General features: G+C 41.1%; 1 protein-coding gene across 1 annotated transcript in view; it reads right to left on the bottom strand.

Annotated features, from left to right (window-relative positions):
• Positions 1 to 705: 705 nt before the first annotated feature.
• GNA12 (G protein subunit alpha 12) overlaps positions 706 to 15,466 on the bottom strand; it is a gene marked incomplete at its 5' end in the record, with an annotated part of 98,742 nt that continues 83,981 nt past the window's right edge. Inside the window, 2 exon segments of the mRNA XM_006167838.3 lie at positions 706 to 2,863; positions 4,828 to 4,878. Coding sequence (XP_006167900.2) covers positions 2,294 to 2,863; positions 4,828 to 4,878 — 621 coding nt within the window.

Below are 15,466 nucleotides of genomic sequence, written 5' to 3'. Positions count from 1 at the left end.
CAGACTGTTTAAAGGGAAGAAACATTCACCGACAAGGCAGACCTAAACCCTCCGGGAGTGTGTTTCAAACAATCCCATCGGTTATGCCGACCACGGTGGCGATCTCCCAAAGAACCATGTAGAGTATCTCCAAGTTGGTGGAGGAACAGTTTGCATTTCCTCTGGGCTTTGGATTCTTTACATGTATTAGATAGAGAAAGCTGGCCTAGTCAAGGAAAGCTCTTCACACTGTTTCAAACTGAGAATGTGATCTGAGACCATACTGATGAACCCTACGAGTCATCTTTTTTCCTTTAAAACAAGGCCACTGGCGCTAATCCCGGGTCACATCCTTTCAGTTTGTGAAGAGCCACAGGAAGCAGTACAAAAACAGTAACTTTTCCCCCTATACAAAAAAAAAAAAAAAAAAAAGAGTCAAAATCCCAGCAAACATTGACACAAACCCTTGAGGACCAAAGGAGAAAGAGAATTTCACGTTGTCTTCTAATTAAAATGCTGCGATAACAAGGATAAAAACAAGACACTTTCCCCCTAAAAAAAAAAAAAAAAAAAAAAAAGAGTCAAAATCCCAGCAAACATTGACACAAACCCTTGAGGACCAAAGGAGAAAGAGAATTTCACGTTGTCTTCTAATTAAAATGCTGCGATAACAAGGATGACTCAGAAGTAGGCTTTTTTTCCCCCCTCCTCCTTCTTCTGGTTCAGCATCTGCCACAACATTTGTGTTTATCTGGCTTACGGAAAACAAGCCAAGAGAGATGCAGAAGGGACACAAGGGTCAGGAACAGTGTGGCCTCCGGCCAAGGGCCCTGGGATGTGTTATTAAGCCACAGTAACATTCTGGTGCCAGTTCAGAGGAAGCTTGTTCTTTTCTTTTCAATGCTAGAAAAAGTCCCCAAATGTTCTAGACAGGCTTCCTCACAGAATAAAACACAGAAGGGACTGGTTTGGAATGCAGTGTATTTTTAAACACAGTGAAAGACACCTGGAAGGTAACCGGATGGGTTAACTGAGCTGAAGATTTACCAGCTCATGTTAACATTCACAGCCTTTTGAAGATTCACTCCAATCAGAGCTCTCTCTGGTGGTGTTTATTTGTTCTGTGTGTACAGTAATAGAAGCAGAGACCTTGGTAAGAAACAGACTTAAAGGAGAGCCGTGAACAGGGTCCGGCTGTCCTAAGGCATTGGTGTGGCAGCAGTTTGGAGAAACTCAGGTTTCTCCAGTTTGTGGGCTTCCTGAAAGGTCAGCTGTAAGAACTCTCCAAGCGGCTGTGGCACCAAAGAAAGCTTTGCTAGTCGTCTTGCCAGCTTTCAGAAAGCCCAGAAGAAGAGTATGAAACTCTCTACTGTTTCTGAGAGAAAATGCTACATGCTGTCAACCATAGTGTCAAAAAGATGACTTGCAAGTGAGACAGAAGAGTCGTCTGCAAGGCTACTTGGTATATTTATCTTTGTCATCAGGTGGAGGTGAGGGCAGGTAAGTTAAAAAAAAGCACCACTGTGCACACATAGATGGAGTGGCAATTAAGTGTCAGTGTCCTCTCCACTCCATGTGTGTTGCTGGGCAGTGTGACAGTTGGGGAGAGCCCAGCATGCTGTGGGGCGTTAAGGCAAGTCCACTCTGCAAAGCTCCCAATTCCCTCCTCTAAAGCGGGAGGGGCTTGCTAGCACAGCTTCTGGGCTTCATCTAATACTCCTGGACTAGGGCCTCCCAGGAATTGGCACTAGGGTTTTAAAAGGCAACACATTCACTTTGGGAGGTGGCGTTCAGATCCTGGGGCTGGGGCTGCAGGGCCAGGCCCGGGCACTCTGAGTTTAGCAGCATCGGCATGCATTTGATGCCACAAACTACTGTTAGGCAAAGCTTTAAGGTTAGGTTGTCTCAGTGAAGACTTGTAAGTTAGAGAGAAAAGACCAGCTAGTTTTTGTGTTTTTGTCATTAAAGAGAGAACATGTGTGAGTATACACACGTAATCCTTGATTAAATTGTGTCAGAAAAGAAATAAAGTTTCTGTAAAAAGAAAGCAAGCTGTGTTATTAGGTATTACAAATTAATACCAAAGTGATCACTTGGATTTTCAGTAGTTTCACTAGTCCCAGGAATCAGTAGCTATCATCGAAGTTTCCATGTCCTTTTGCCTAGAGCTCATCACTTGACTGGTTTTACAGCATTCTTGAGCCAGGTATTCGATGGCCTGGAGCTGAGAAACCCACTCAAGGACCACATAGGTAATACACACCAAAGAGATCTGACCAATCTTGAGGACGACAAAAATAGGGGGCTTTCTTTTTCACTGCAACATAATATCTTTTAGATTCTCTTGCAGGATTGTGTCCTTCACAGCATGAAACACAAAGCGGATGTTCTCAGTGTCTATGGCCGTGGTGAAGTGGTGGAACAGGGGCTTACTGCGATTTCGTCTCTTTCTGTCGAAACACTGGACCAAGTAGCGTTGGACGTCTTCCAGCCTGTGGGGGTCACCCTTGAAATCTGGGAAGTGCTTCTTGATGCTCACGGTCTTCACTTTCTCCACCAGGAGGTCCATCTTGTTGAGGAACAGAATGATGGAGACATTGAAGAAGAGCTTGTTATTGACTATTGTCTCAAAGATGTTCATCGACTCCACCAGTCTGTTGGTACGTCTGTCCTCCATGAGAACCTGGTCATATTCACTAGAGGAGACCATGAATAAGATTGAGGTGATTCCATCAAAGCACTGGAACCACTTTTGGCGCTGAGACCGCTGGCCACCCACATCCACCATCTTAAAAGGGATTTTTTTAATAACGAAGTCATGTTCCACAATGCCCTTGGTGGCTTTCCTAGCCAGCAGGATATCTTGCTTACTAGGAAAGTAATTCTGTAAAACATAGGATAAAGAAATTTAGGAGAAGAGAACATGAGAAAATCAGAACAACAAGACTGTAAAAAGGGTAGATGGAATGAGTTAGATTGACTTTTGTGGTAAGTTGAATCAATATCAAATGCACATTTCATTTATAAAATTATAAATTAATCATGAAATAGAAAATGAAAGATTAAATACTTCATTTCAAAATGTATGGTAATTTATCAGTCTGAGGAAGAATTATCAGAATTCTCACTATCAGGCTCCAGTATAAAATCTTAGCCATTTTCTCCTCCAGAGGCAATTTACCATCATTTTTGTTTGGGCACCATGGGTAACTGGACTTTTTTAACTTTTGGGGCACAAACATTCCAAAACATTACTATACGTTAATTTTATTTGGGTTTTGTAAGGCTTTTTAAATTTAGTTTGCAATGTATTCTATATATTATTGTTGGAAAATTTAAAAATCTTTAGTAACACACAGACAACTGTATTAACACTCAAACTACTTTGATTTTACACTATTAAAAACCCTCCAGTGCCTAGCGACACAAGCATTTCTGCCAAAGAACCTAACAGGGACATGATCATGCCTCAATCTAGAGATCAATCTCCAATAACACTGCAAGGACAGAAGAGTAAAGTCTAGAATGTAAGAAGCTCTATAGGTTAAATAATCCAATTAGCTCTCTATATAAATTGAAAGAAAGAAAAACTGAGGGAGAATCCTATAGATTAAAAGAAATTTAAATGACATAAAAAATTGTGATATATGGGCCTTATTAGGATATTGATTTGAACGGCTGAAATACAGCAATATCAATAAGATAACATTAGTGAGACAATTGGGAAGAGCCTCAAAACTTGATATTAGTTGACATTAATAAATTGCTACTAATCTTTCAGGTGTACATGGCATTCAGTTATAATTTTTAGTAAAATCTTTTAAAGATACAGTCAAAAATATTATTGAAGAGACTATAACTGGCTAGGGCTAGTCCAAGTAAGAAAAACCTAGTGCTAACTAATGTTTTGAAAGTTTGTTCACAAGATTCATGAGCTGGAAAGACTGGGCGAAAAAGTGCTATCTGGAACAAAACAACCAATCAGAACTGTACTAGTTTTAATCTTCTATTTGCATAAGAATGGGCCAATAGGAGGACATGGTCAAGGGAACTATTCTCCATAAAAGACTTTGCCTATTTATATTTTGGGGAGGCAGATCTGAGACTGAGCTGTTAACACTGTTGCCTTCTTGCTAGCTAGCCATGCTAGCCGGCATAAAACTCTTTCTTGCTTCAAGACTCTGTGGCAGGTTGATTAGGGTTTACATGCATGCAATGGACTTTTCTTGTGAGAGTAACAAAATTATAAAATGATAGCTTTATCCCTGAGGAGCGTGGACAGGGTTGATGAAACAAGATGGTCATGGGTGACAATTCTTATACCTGGGGTTTCATTGTACTATTTATTTTTGTATATGTCTGAATTTTCCATAAAGAAAAGTTAAAAAATATATATCCTTCCTTGACCAAAGAACTTCTCTGCCTCCTTTATGGTGATCTGGGTGATGGCATCCTTATAGAACAATCATGCCCCTCCAACCCTAAGACAAAATATAGATCTGAGCAAAAGCATGACATTATAGAACTATTTATGGGGGATCAGCAGGTGACATGGTAGGTAAGGCACTGGACACTTCCACATGGCCAACCACAGTTTGAGTCCCAGACCTGGTGGCTTGCTTTCTCACTTTCCCTCTCTCTCGTTCTCTGTGTCTCTCTCTGGTCAAATGAAAATAAATGAATGAATAAATAAAATTTAATTAAAAAAATCTATTTATGATAATCTGATAGAACAAAGATTTCAACAAGTGTAGCCAAGGTCTTTGTTACTTGAATTGCTTTGGTCTTAACACAACTGTTTTCCAATCCTGGATCACAGATTCTTGGGGTCAGGGGGCCTTTACTCACCAGCTGGCCAATCCGGTCTAAGTTATCCAGGAAGTACTTCACTGATTCACCCTGTCAGGAAGAAAGGAAAAATATATATGACTCAGTCTTTAGTGATGGACTGAGATTTGGCAAATAGAAGATCTTAATAGTGTAACTGAAGTATATCTTGCTTCTATGTAAACAGGAGAATGAAGTAAAAAGACTAAGAGTATACATTTATTTTAAAAATTAAAAACAATTAAAAAAATGTAGGTTCTCTAGCTCCAACCCCAAGATTCAAACTCATAATGTATTTTTCAAAGCTTTCCACTGGGTTCTGGGGCTGTGTGGGCCCTCTGACCAAACTAGTTCCTTTCTTTCCGGACTTGCAAAATGGCCGACCCTAGGCCACGTTGCTAGGGAGGGACAAGATCAGCATTAGGATTTAGATTTTAGTTTCTGTGCCCAAGCTTGCATATGACAAACATGGCACGATGCACCCTTGACATTGTCTTTAATGACAGTAAATCTTCAAGACAAGTGGCACAGGACAAACCATTTCCCAGTTTGTAGAAATACTCCATTCATTTATTTATTTACACTTATTTATTTATTTGATTTGATTTTATAGACAGGGTTTTGCTGTGTTATGATCCTCAGCCTCCCAAGTCACTAGGATTACAGGCACATTCTATTGCACCTGGTCTTTAGGGTAGACCAGAAATCAAATCCAAGGCTCCCAGGTGGTCCCAGTTTCTTAGTGCACACCACTGTGGCTGGGCTACTTCACACATTTTTATGACCTGATTTACGGTATAGGAAAAAGAATATTTAATTTGGACTCCATGGTGGGAGGAAGAAGTCTTTCTTCTGGACTGAACATCAATAGTAACTGAGATGCTTCACAGCTAGAAGTGCATTTTTAGAATCATTCATGAACTTGCTTTACAGAGTGTTGAACTGCCAAACATGGTGGCACTCACAGGATATAAGAAGAGTTGAGGAGGCATTCAAATGTTGACTAGAATAGCTGACACAGTAGAAAAACAGGCATGCAAAAGTTTATCTTAGAAAGGAGAATGTTGGACATTAGTGATATCACCTATACACAAGAGACATGGTTTCCTAAAAGAGTTCCCATTGAACCTTGCTTTGAAAGATCAGTACCAGGAAGGCTGGTCCTATTCTAACATAAGGGTTTGTGGGAAGAGTTGCCCTAGGAAAAGTTGGGTCACTTCTTACACTCTCACGTTAAGTATACATAGTGGCACAGACACACACATGAAACCTGATATTCTAATTATTCCTGATAAAGAATGACAGGAACAATGAGTACCTGATGGATTTATCTTCCTGTGTCCCAGGAAGGCCCAAAGAAAGAAATCAAAGAGCAAATCTCTGCAGCCAGCAGGTGGCATGGTAGTTAACATGGCTGGAACCCACATAGTTGACTGTGGGGTTTGAGTTCAGACCTAGCAGCCTGAAAAAACATGTTGGACATGTGGTGTGTGCCTGAAATACAAAAAAGAGGAAATGGAGGAGAAGGGATTGCAACATGACCATGTCTTGTGGGGAGCACCTTCTCTCTCTCTCTGCTTCTTCCTGGTGAATGCATGTGTCTCCTGGCAAAAATGTTTTTAAAAAGTAAATTTCTAATGAAGAACCAGTTTCTCATTATAGAATAAAAGTTTTTAAGATGATTCTAGAGAGAGTATTTTAAGGGGATAGAAACACCCACACTTCCTCCATTAGAGTACTGATTATAATTAGCAAATACAGTGCTCTTCCTCAGCATTTGGGAATGTTCTGATTTCCCGACAGTCTGCTTTCAAGAGGCTGTGGGCAGTGGCCTGGCTCTTTAGTAGGAAAAGACATCTGTGAACTCCCAGAGGAAAACCTCCCTTCCCCTAGTACCCTGAGCCCCACAACAGGACCCACTCAGCGTTCATGGCTTTCTTTCTCTCTCTCACTTTTGGAAGAGAATAAAACTTTGATGTGGAGAAAGCTCTCGTCTGGACAGTGGAGGCCATTCAAGCAGACTAAGTATTCTGGCTCGGACTCCACATCCTGCCTTCTCCCACGCTCAGACAGGAAGCAGTCGGGGAGCGAAAAGCTGCTGGAGAGGACCCCAACTCACCTGACATGACACATCCCTCCCCCAAAATGCCCTTCTCTCTCACCTCCCACCAGAACCCACTGTTGTGCCTCTAGGGGCTGGGAGGCTGCTAAGCGCTCGTTGCTGCTGGCTTTCTAAAGCATAGCAGTGGTTCCCAGCTGGGGCCTCTCTTGCCTGTTTCTAGTCAGGTGGTGGCACCAGGCACAAAGAAGGCAGAATATGCTCTCCTGTCAGGGGTTTTAGCTGGGTTGAGTCACAGCAACACAAAGGCACAGGTTGTTGCCTCTGGACGTGAGACTCGGGCACCTGTGCTTTCACCAAACAGCCAAGATGTGAAATGAAAAGTGCCTCAGAGGACACAAACAGGGTGAACTAAACACACAACAGTTAAAAAGTAAGCATAGGGATCAGCAGATGGCGGAATGGTTATGTCGTTGAACTTCCACGTAGTTGATCATGGTTCGAGTCCCAGACCTGGTGCCTTTAAACTCATGTCAGGCGTGTGTGCATGCATGCCCAAAATCCCAAGAAGAGAATGGAGGAGAAGGCATTGCAACATGGCCATCCCCATGGAGGGGGGGTGATTTCTCATTTTCTGTCTCTCTGTCTCTCCGGTGAGCACACGCACACTATAGCAAAAATCTCTCCAAATAATAATAATAATAATAAAAATAAATGAAAAAAAAAAAGTAAGGCTACTTTCCCCAGTTTAAATTTGAATGTTTCTAATGAGTTTGATATCAGGGTCATCCTAACTAAACTTTAAACATTAACAAATGTTAATATGAAAAAAGATTTTACTGTTTCTTTCTCTACCAGAATGGGGCATTTAACTTATTTCAGCAATTTTTTTCACTACTTTGAATGCACATAATTTATTTGTGATTCTTTGCCATTTTGCATGGTTGGTGGCCTCAACTGTTTCTAGAAAGGATCACATGAGAAGAGATGAGTCAAACTCATTTTCACTCTTCTGGTAAATAAACCAACGGGTCTGTGTTAAGGCTGTGACTGAACTGCGAGGTGTGGAAGGCCTGAGCCATAGAGTGCTCTAGCATGGGGCTGAAGAGAAGGAGGTAAAAAGGGAGGACAAATCAACCTTGTCCAAACCGGCAGCCAGTCAGCAAAGCCCATACTCGGCTCTCCTAATGGCGGAGCGGGCCTCAGATTTGCTATCAGAGATAAATAAGGCATCATTTGCTTTGGCACGTGGCCTACTGAATAATCTGCAATGGCTGGACTTCTCAATTCCCATAACATCAGCTCATTAAAAGATTCAGGTTTAAAATCCTGATAACGTCTTCAATATTAGGAAGACTTAGTCATTTCTTCAGAGAAACATCATGTGGCAGAAAACAAGATGTTAACATAAAACTGACTACCCAGTACCATCATAAAAGAGAACATCACCCATATGAAAGCCATCTCAGAATCCTCTCTGATGCTTGAAGTAACATGTTCTAATAAAAATAGTAAACTGCAAATGGGCTTTTTATAACTTTCCTTGGTTTGAAAAATCTGAAATATTTAAGATTAACAAGAACATGGGAGGTGGTGTGGCAGTAGCATACTGGACTCACATGGGAAAGAGCCTAGGTTTGCATCCTGGGGCCTCCCCGTACTCGTGTGTGTGTGTGTGTGTGTGTGCCTGTGAAGCAGGCCAGTTGGGACTGGGCGTTGAATATGGTTGGGAGTGCGCCCTGGTGTGCACTGTGGGAAGTGTCTGTATTTCTCTGTCTCTTCCTCTCGGAATAAACAATAAATAAACTCAGAAAAAAAAAGAACATGGATTCAATGATTAAGCAAAATAAGTTCATTAGGATGGGATTTAAAGGCCACTAAGCACACATTTGACATGAGCCTTCTTCCTGAGAATAAGTCAAGCACTTGTTCTCTCACTACCGCCAGAAGGGATAGGTCTGAGGCAGGGACTATGGGTAGGAAAAAAGGGAGTGTCTATTTCAAGAAACAGAAGCACGCTGAGTTGGGGGTTTGTGCACCTGTGCTGGGCACAGACAGGTGACTGATACAATGACAGCAGGCAAGGCCTAGGCAAACACACCAGAGCAAAGCAAACTGCCTTTCAGCAAACTGACTGCACCCTTCACCAAGTCTCTGGAAGCACCCGCCACCTAGGCCTCCAGTGGGTGAATTACACACAGTGGATTACGGCTCCTCATAGCTTCTGTCAGGCATTGTTGATCTGCCCTATGGCAGATACATCTGCACATCAGTCTCTACTTGTTAAGGAAGCTGCCCATTCATGGACATCTGCTGGCTTCACATACCTCCTTCAGCTCGTTTAGGGCAAGAAAAGAGACTCAAGTCTTTCAATACTATATAATGCCAGGACCTCAAGATCAATACACTAGGCATTGACTTTTGTTCTGACTTTCTCTCACTGACTTTTGTTTTGCCTTCCTCTCTCTTTCTCTCTCCCACCTGATCCATTCCACACATATATTGGTTCAATTCCTGGTCCTCTTTGTCAATGTCCCAAGCTGATGTGTTTGTGTAGTGGAGGGCTATGCATAAAATGGAGTCCATCTGTCTCAAGAATCACAGATGTAAGATCCCAGGGAGGAAGTACAACAGTCAGTGTGGATTAGTATAAGGTGTTAAGTGTCAAGGTAGGCAGAAAGCAAGGACCACCTAGTAAGTACAAAGTAAACACTACTTCATTCCAGCTTCTGGCTAGGTGACTTTTTCTTTTTTTTTTTTTTTTTTAATTGTCAGAGGGTGCATGCACTCACCAGAGACAGACAGAGAAGGAGAAGGCATACCTCACTAGGGCATGGTCATGCTCTGATCCCCTCTTTTCTAATTCTCCATCCTGATGGAATTTTGGGCACATAACACAAACATACACACATGCGTGGCATGTCCAGCATGTTTTTTTTAAGCTGCCAGGACTAGGATTTGAACTGCAGTTGGCCATGTAGGATCTAGCTCTCTTAACCACTAGGTTATGGTGCTAGTCCAGCCTTGGTGACTTTTTAGTCTCAAATCCTATCTACCCATACATTAGCAGTTTTACAGTTCTTGTATATAGAGAAGTAAGTTAACTCTAAAGTTCTAAATGGATCAATTGCACTGACTGAAAACAGGGCTCATCAATAGTGAGTTAATGTCTAGTTTATTCACTTTGACTTAACAAATTTACAAAGACAAATTTTAAAATTATAATAAATAAATAACAGACTATTCCAAAAATCATGTTTTCATTTCTAATACTCAGTAACTATCAAACTTAAGATTTAATTTCTACTTAATAGAGATGTTAACCAAAGAAGTCTGAACAGAGAACTTAAAAAAAAATACTTAAAAGTTTAGTTCCCGCAAAAAAACCCTCATTTTGAATTCAGGCTTACTAAATTGATACCTATGACATCTCACTGGAGTGTTGTAAGAGTAAATGATATCACATTTGTGAAAGTATTCTGGAGAAGAGATAAAGTACCATATTAATATAAATCATAAAAATTTTAATTTGGATACCCATAAATTGTCTGTTGCTAATTTATAATCCTTATGTATTAGTTAAGAGATCCAGTGGCAAAACACAAAATGACACAAGCACAAGGCTGTTCCCTGCAGCAAATGTCCATCAGAAGAAGCTGGGTGAATAAGCCACACTATCTCCATGCAGCTGGAGAAGGGAATGAGGAAGAGTTCTTGGCACAGCTCTAGAGACTTCCAGTATCAACTGTTAAATGAAAAGAGCAAGGCACAAGACAAAATGCACAGTATGCTTCCTTTCATATGAGAAGTAGTGGGAAAATAAAACCCATATACTATGTGCTTATATTAGAAAAGGAAACATGGAAGGATAAGCTAACCACAGATAAAAATGATAAAAATAATGACTTATGGGAGGAAGGAGAATAAAGGAGATGTGACAGAGAGAAGCTAGACTTCTCTGACACATTTTGACTTTGGAATCATGCTAATATCTTACCTAATTTAAAACAATTAAATAAAAAAGCAATTCCTCGGCCCAGCCATGGTGGTGCACAGGTAGTGCCATGCTCAGAAGGCCGGAAGCTACATGGGAATGCAGGTTCAGTTCCTGAGCCAACCTGAATGTGCAGGGTGTGACTGCGTGTGCCTGAAATCCTAGGTAATTGGGAAGCTATGGTAGGAAGATCTTTATAATTAAATAGCCTTAATTTGTATTTTCCCTAATTTGCTATGACCCAGTGGCTAGTGATGTTGAGTATCTTCACGTGTTCATTTGTTGTCTGTATATCCTCTTTGGTGAGATTGCTTCATAACTTTTGCCTATGTTCTTTTTCTTAAAATATTATTTATTTATCATCATTTTTTAGTTTGATATAGGCATTCACCAGAGAGAGAGAGAGAGTGGGAGAGAGAGAGAGAGAGAGAGAGAGAGAGAGAGTCAGTCTCCAGGTCCAGGACTAAAACCATGGTTGGCCGTGTAGCACCTCAACCATCACGTCACCTGCTGGCCCACTTTTGCCCATTTTCTATTTGGATCAGAAACAATTTCAATACTGGTGAGTATTGTTTTTTTTTTTTTTCTTTTTTTTGGAGAAGATTTTTTGCTATAGGGCGCGTGCGCTTGCCAGACAGACAGAGAGAGACAGAGAGACAGAAAGCGAGAAATCACCCCCCAGGGGGGATGGTTATGCCGCAATCCCTTCTCCTCCATTCTCCTCTCGGGATCTTGGGCATGCATGCACACGCGCCCGGCTTGAGTTTTAAGCCACTGGGTCCGGGACGCGAACTGCGGTCGACTACGTGGGAGTCCAGTGACATAGCCATTACGTTAACTGCTGGTTCCCAATACTGGTGAGTACTGTTTTGAGAGTTCTTTATGACAAATCTTTTCTCAGTCTGAAGCTGATCTTTTCATCCTCTCATGAGAATCTTTTTGCAGGGCAAAATTTCAAATTTTGACAAAACTGAAATTACTACTTTTCAAGTTTTTGTTGTTGTTATTGTTTATGGATCACATTTTAGGTATCATTTCTAAGAATTCTTAACTAAATTCTAGGTCCCCAGGAGTTTCTACTATGTCATCTTGTCTAAGTTTTAGGAATTTAAATTTAAATTTGTGATTCAGTCTGAGCTAATTTTTGTATACGTATGAGATTTAGGACAAAATTCAATTTTTCTTGCCTATGGATATCCAATTACTCCAGCATCATTTGTTGAAAAAGGCTTTTCTGGGCCAGCAAGTGGTGTGGAGGTTAAAGCAGCTGGATCCCACATGGTCAACTTCATAGTTTGAGTCCAGGATCCAGCAGCTTGAAAAACACATGGTGTGTGTGTGTGTATGGGTGTGGGGGCAGGTGCCATGGTGGTTAAGGCGCTGGACTCCCACATGGCCAACTGTAGTTCAAGTCCCAAGTCTGGAAGCTTGAAAATCATGCCGTGTGTGTGTGTGTGTGTGTGTGTGTGTGTGTGTGTGTGTGTGCATGCCCAAAATCCTGAGAGGAGACTGGAGGAGAAGAGACTGTGGCATGCCCATCCCCCTTGCGGGCTGATTTCTCACTTTCTGTCTCTCTGTCTGTCTGTCTATTAGTCAAAAAACACTAATAGCAAAACCTCTCCAAAAAAAAAAAAAAAAGATTATTTTTAAAAATATATAGTTTATTTATTTATTATTCCCATGAGTTTTGCCAGAGAAAGTGAGAGAAGGAGAGTTAGAAAGCAAGCTGCCAGGTCCAGGACTCGAACTGCAGTCGACCCTGTGGGAATTCCAGCACCTTAACCACCACGCCACCTGCTGGTCCCTAAAAGGTGCACTTCTGATGGCCTGGAAGGTGGCAAACAGCCAGATCGTGAAGGGGGGCAAGTGGCAAGGATTGAGGGCAGCCCCCAGAACTTAAAAGTGGTTCTTGGGTAGCACCTAGCAAGAAAATTGGGATGTCAGTCACACAACTATAAGAAAATGAATTCTGTCAATAACCAGCAAATTTAGATAAAAGGACTGCAAGCCTTGGATGAGAATGCAGCCCCAGGTGACACCCTCAATTGCAACCTGACAGGACCCTGAGCAAGCGGATCCAATGAACTCTGGGTACTTGGGCCCTGACCCACCTATGCAAACTGTGAGATGATAAGTTTGTGTTGTTCTAAGTTGCTACATTATGGTACTCTGTTATCCAGTAACACCAAACTAGCAGGATTCCTTAGGGCAAAACCCGATGAACCATAAAAGAAAGGGCCATCTTTACTTGCTTAGCTTAAGCCCCAGCAGTCTCTTATTTATTTTTTGGGGGGAGAGGTTTTTGCTATAGGGCGCCTGCGCTTGCCAGAAAGACAGAGAGACAGAAAGACAGAAAGTGAGAAACCACTCCCCAGGGAGGATGGCCATGCTGCAATCCCTTCTCCATTCTCCTCTTGGGATCTTGGGCATGCACACACACGCGTCCGGTGTGAGTTTAAGCCACCAGGTATGGGACTCGAACTGCGGTCGAATAAATGGGAGTTCAGCGACACAGCCATTACACTAACTGCTGGCCCCCCCCCAGCAGTCTCTTATAATTACTTCACAGGTACTGAGCACTTGGGGAGTAAATGAAGATAAGTATTTTTCCCAAGCTGACTCTCTTAATGCTTGCTTGCTTAAATATTTTTTCCCGTTAATAGCTTAATGATTTCCTGACTTCATTCACTTCCTAGACCTATTCAGAAAAGTGTGCCCCCTCATCAGAATAGTGACTTACACATGGAGGTTCCCTAATAGAATACAAGCACTAAAAACCTAATAAATGTCTGAAAATCTCTTAGGTATAAGTCATTAGCTAACTCAAATGGGATTAGCATCTGGTTTCTCTAGGCTCCTTACAGAAAGCCTATTCTCAAAACAGACAAAAACTCAAAGGAAATAAAAAACTCCAAAAATCTCAAACAAACAAACAAACAAACAAACAAACAAACAAAAAAACCTAACATCTCTCAAAGCATCAATAATGATTTTATTAGAAATGAAAACTGAGAGCATTAAAAAGAATACACAAGCATCTAATAGCCATTCAAGTGATGACACTGTCAGATGGTCTCTGGAAAACTTCACTGTATTCTTCCAAGAGAAAGCTTGTGAAAGGCAAAGAATGTCTTGGGATGATTGTAACAGAAGTTTTGACCTTGTGGAGTCCTTGAAAGGTCCAGGGTCCCCTAGAGCATGCTTGGAGAATCACTTCCCAGAGTGACATTAGTCCAATGGAAAATAAACTGCAGCCTATTCAAATAATAGAGCACCACATAAGAATGAAATTGGAGAGGATTATACCACACGTATCAACAGTATGAATCTCGAAGTATAATGCTGGACTAGAAAATGAGTCACAGCCAAGTTTACAGTACTCTTTAGTCACATGAAGTTAACAACCAGGCAAAACTAAGTGTAATTATAGTTTTAGAAATGAACAGACAGAAGGGCCTACTATGTGCCAGGCACTGTTCTAAGTGTCTTTCATTAACCCAGTCCTTACAGTACTACTTGAGGTTATTATTACTGTTATCCTCAATTTACAGATAACAAAATGAAGAAGTTCATGGAAAATGCATATTATGGAAAAAACTATGCAGAGTTTAAAAACTTTTGTACCAAAATAAACTTTTACTTTAATTCCATTCCTCCATGAACTTCTTGAAGTCCCCTTATATAGGTGATAAAAATACAAGTAAAAGGAAAGGAATGATTAGCCAAAAATCAGAACAGTGATTATGTAGGGGTGGTGAGTGGTGCACTTAGAAATACATAACTTACTGTTGATTTTTTTTTTTTTTTTGGAGAGGTTTTTGCTATAGGGCACATGTGCTCGCCAGACAGTAGACAGACAGAGTCAGAGAGACAGAAAGCGAGAAATCACCCCCCAAGGCGGATGGCCACATCGCAATCCCTTCTCCTCCATTCTCCTTTTGGGATCTTGGGCATGCACACACACGCGCCCAGTGTGAGTTTAAGCCACCGGGTTTGGGACTCAAACTGCGGTCGACTATAAGGGAGTCCAGTGACATAGCCATTACGCCAACTGCTGGTCCCACTGTTGATGTTTTTAATCCATATGGTAGGTACAATTGTGTTTAGTTTATTGTTTTTCAAACTGAGCATATATGGTTTTAGACCCATTTGTATAGTAGTAAAGGATGTGAGAAATGTTTATATATTTCACATTAAAAAAAAAGATAGAGAAAAAAAATGAAGGACATTAAAAAACAACCCCTTAAGGCTAGGCAACTTCCTCTAAGCAGTTTTTCATAAATAAATATACAATACACTGCATGAAGCACCATCATTCCACCACTTTTCTGAAGGGCCCATGACTGGCTGAGGGGGTCTTTTTACAAATGCTTTGAACCTTGCTTTCTGTCACTGCTCTCCTGCCAAGCAGACTGCTTGGGCTACAAGCGACCCATTGATCTGTCATCTGACTACAAATACACAAAAATGACACAAGCACTCAATTTTAAAAATACTTTTTTTAAATAGGAAAATACTCAGTACCCTAAGGCTTGAGGAACTAAATGTCAAAAAGATCAAAGGCCTCTGTTAGCAAACTTATGAAGTGGGCACATGTACTATACTTT

This window comes from Tupaia chinensis, unplaced genomic scaffold (genome assembly GCF_000334495.1).
Source record: "Tupaia chinensis unplaced genomic scaffold, TupChi_1.0 Scaffold145208_1, whole genome shotgun sequence".
Classification (NCBI taxonomy): domain Eukaryota; kingdom Metazoa; phylum Chordata; class Mammalia; order Scandentia; family Tupaiidae; genus Tupaia; species Tupaia belangeri.
This window is presented reverse-complemented; position numbering and strand designations above follow the sequence as displayed.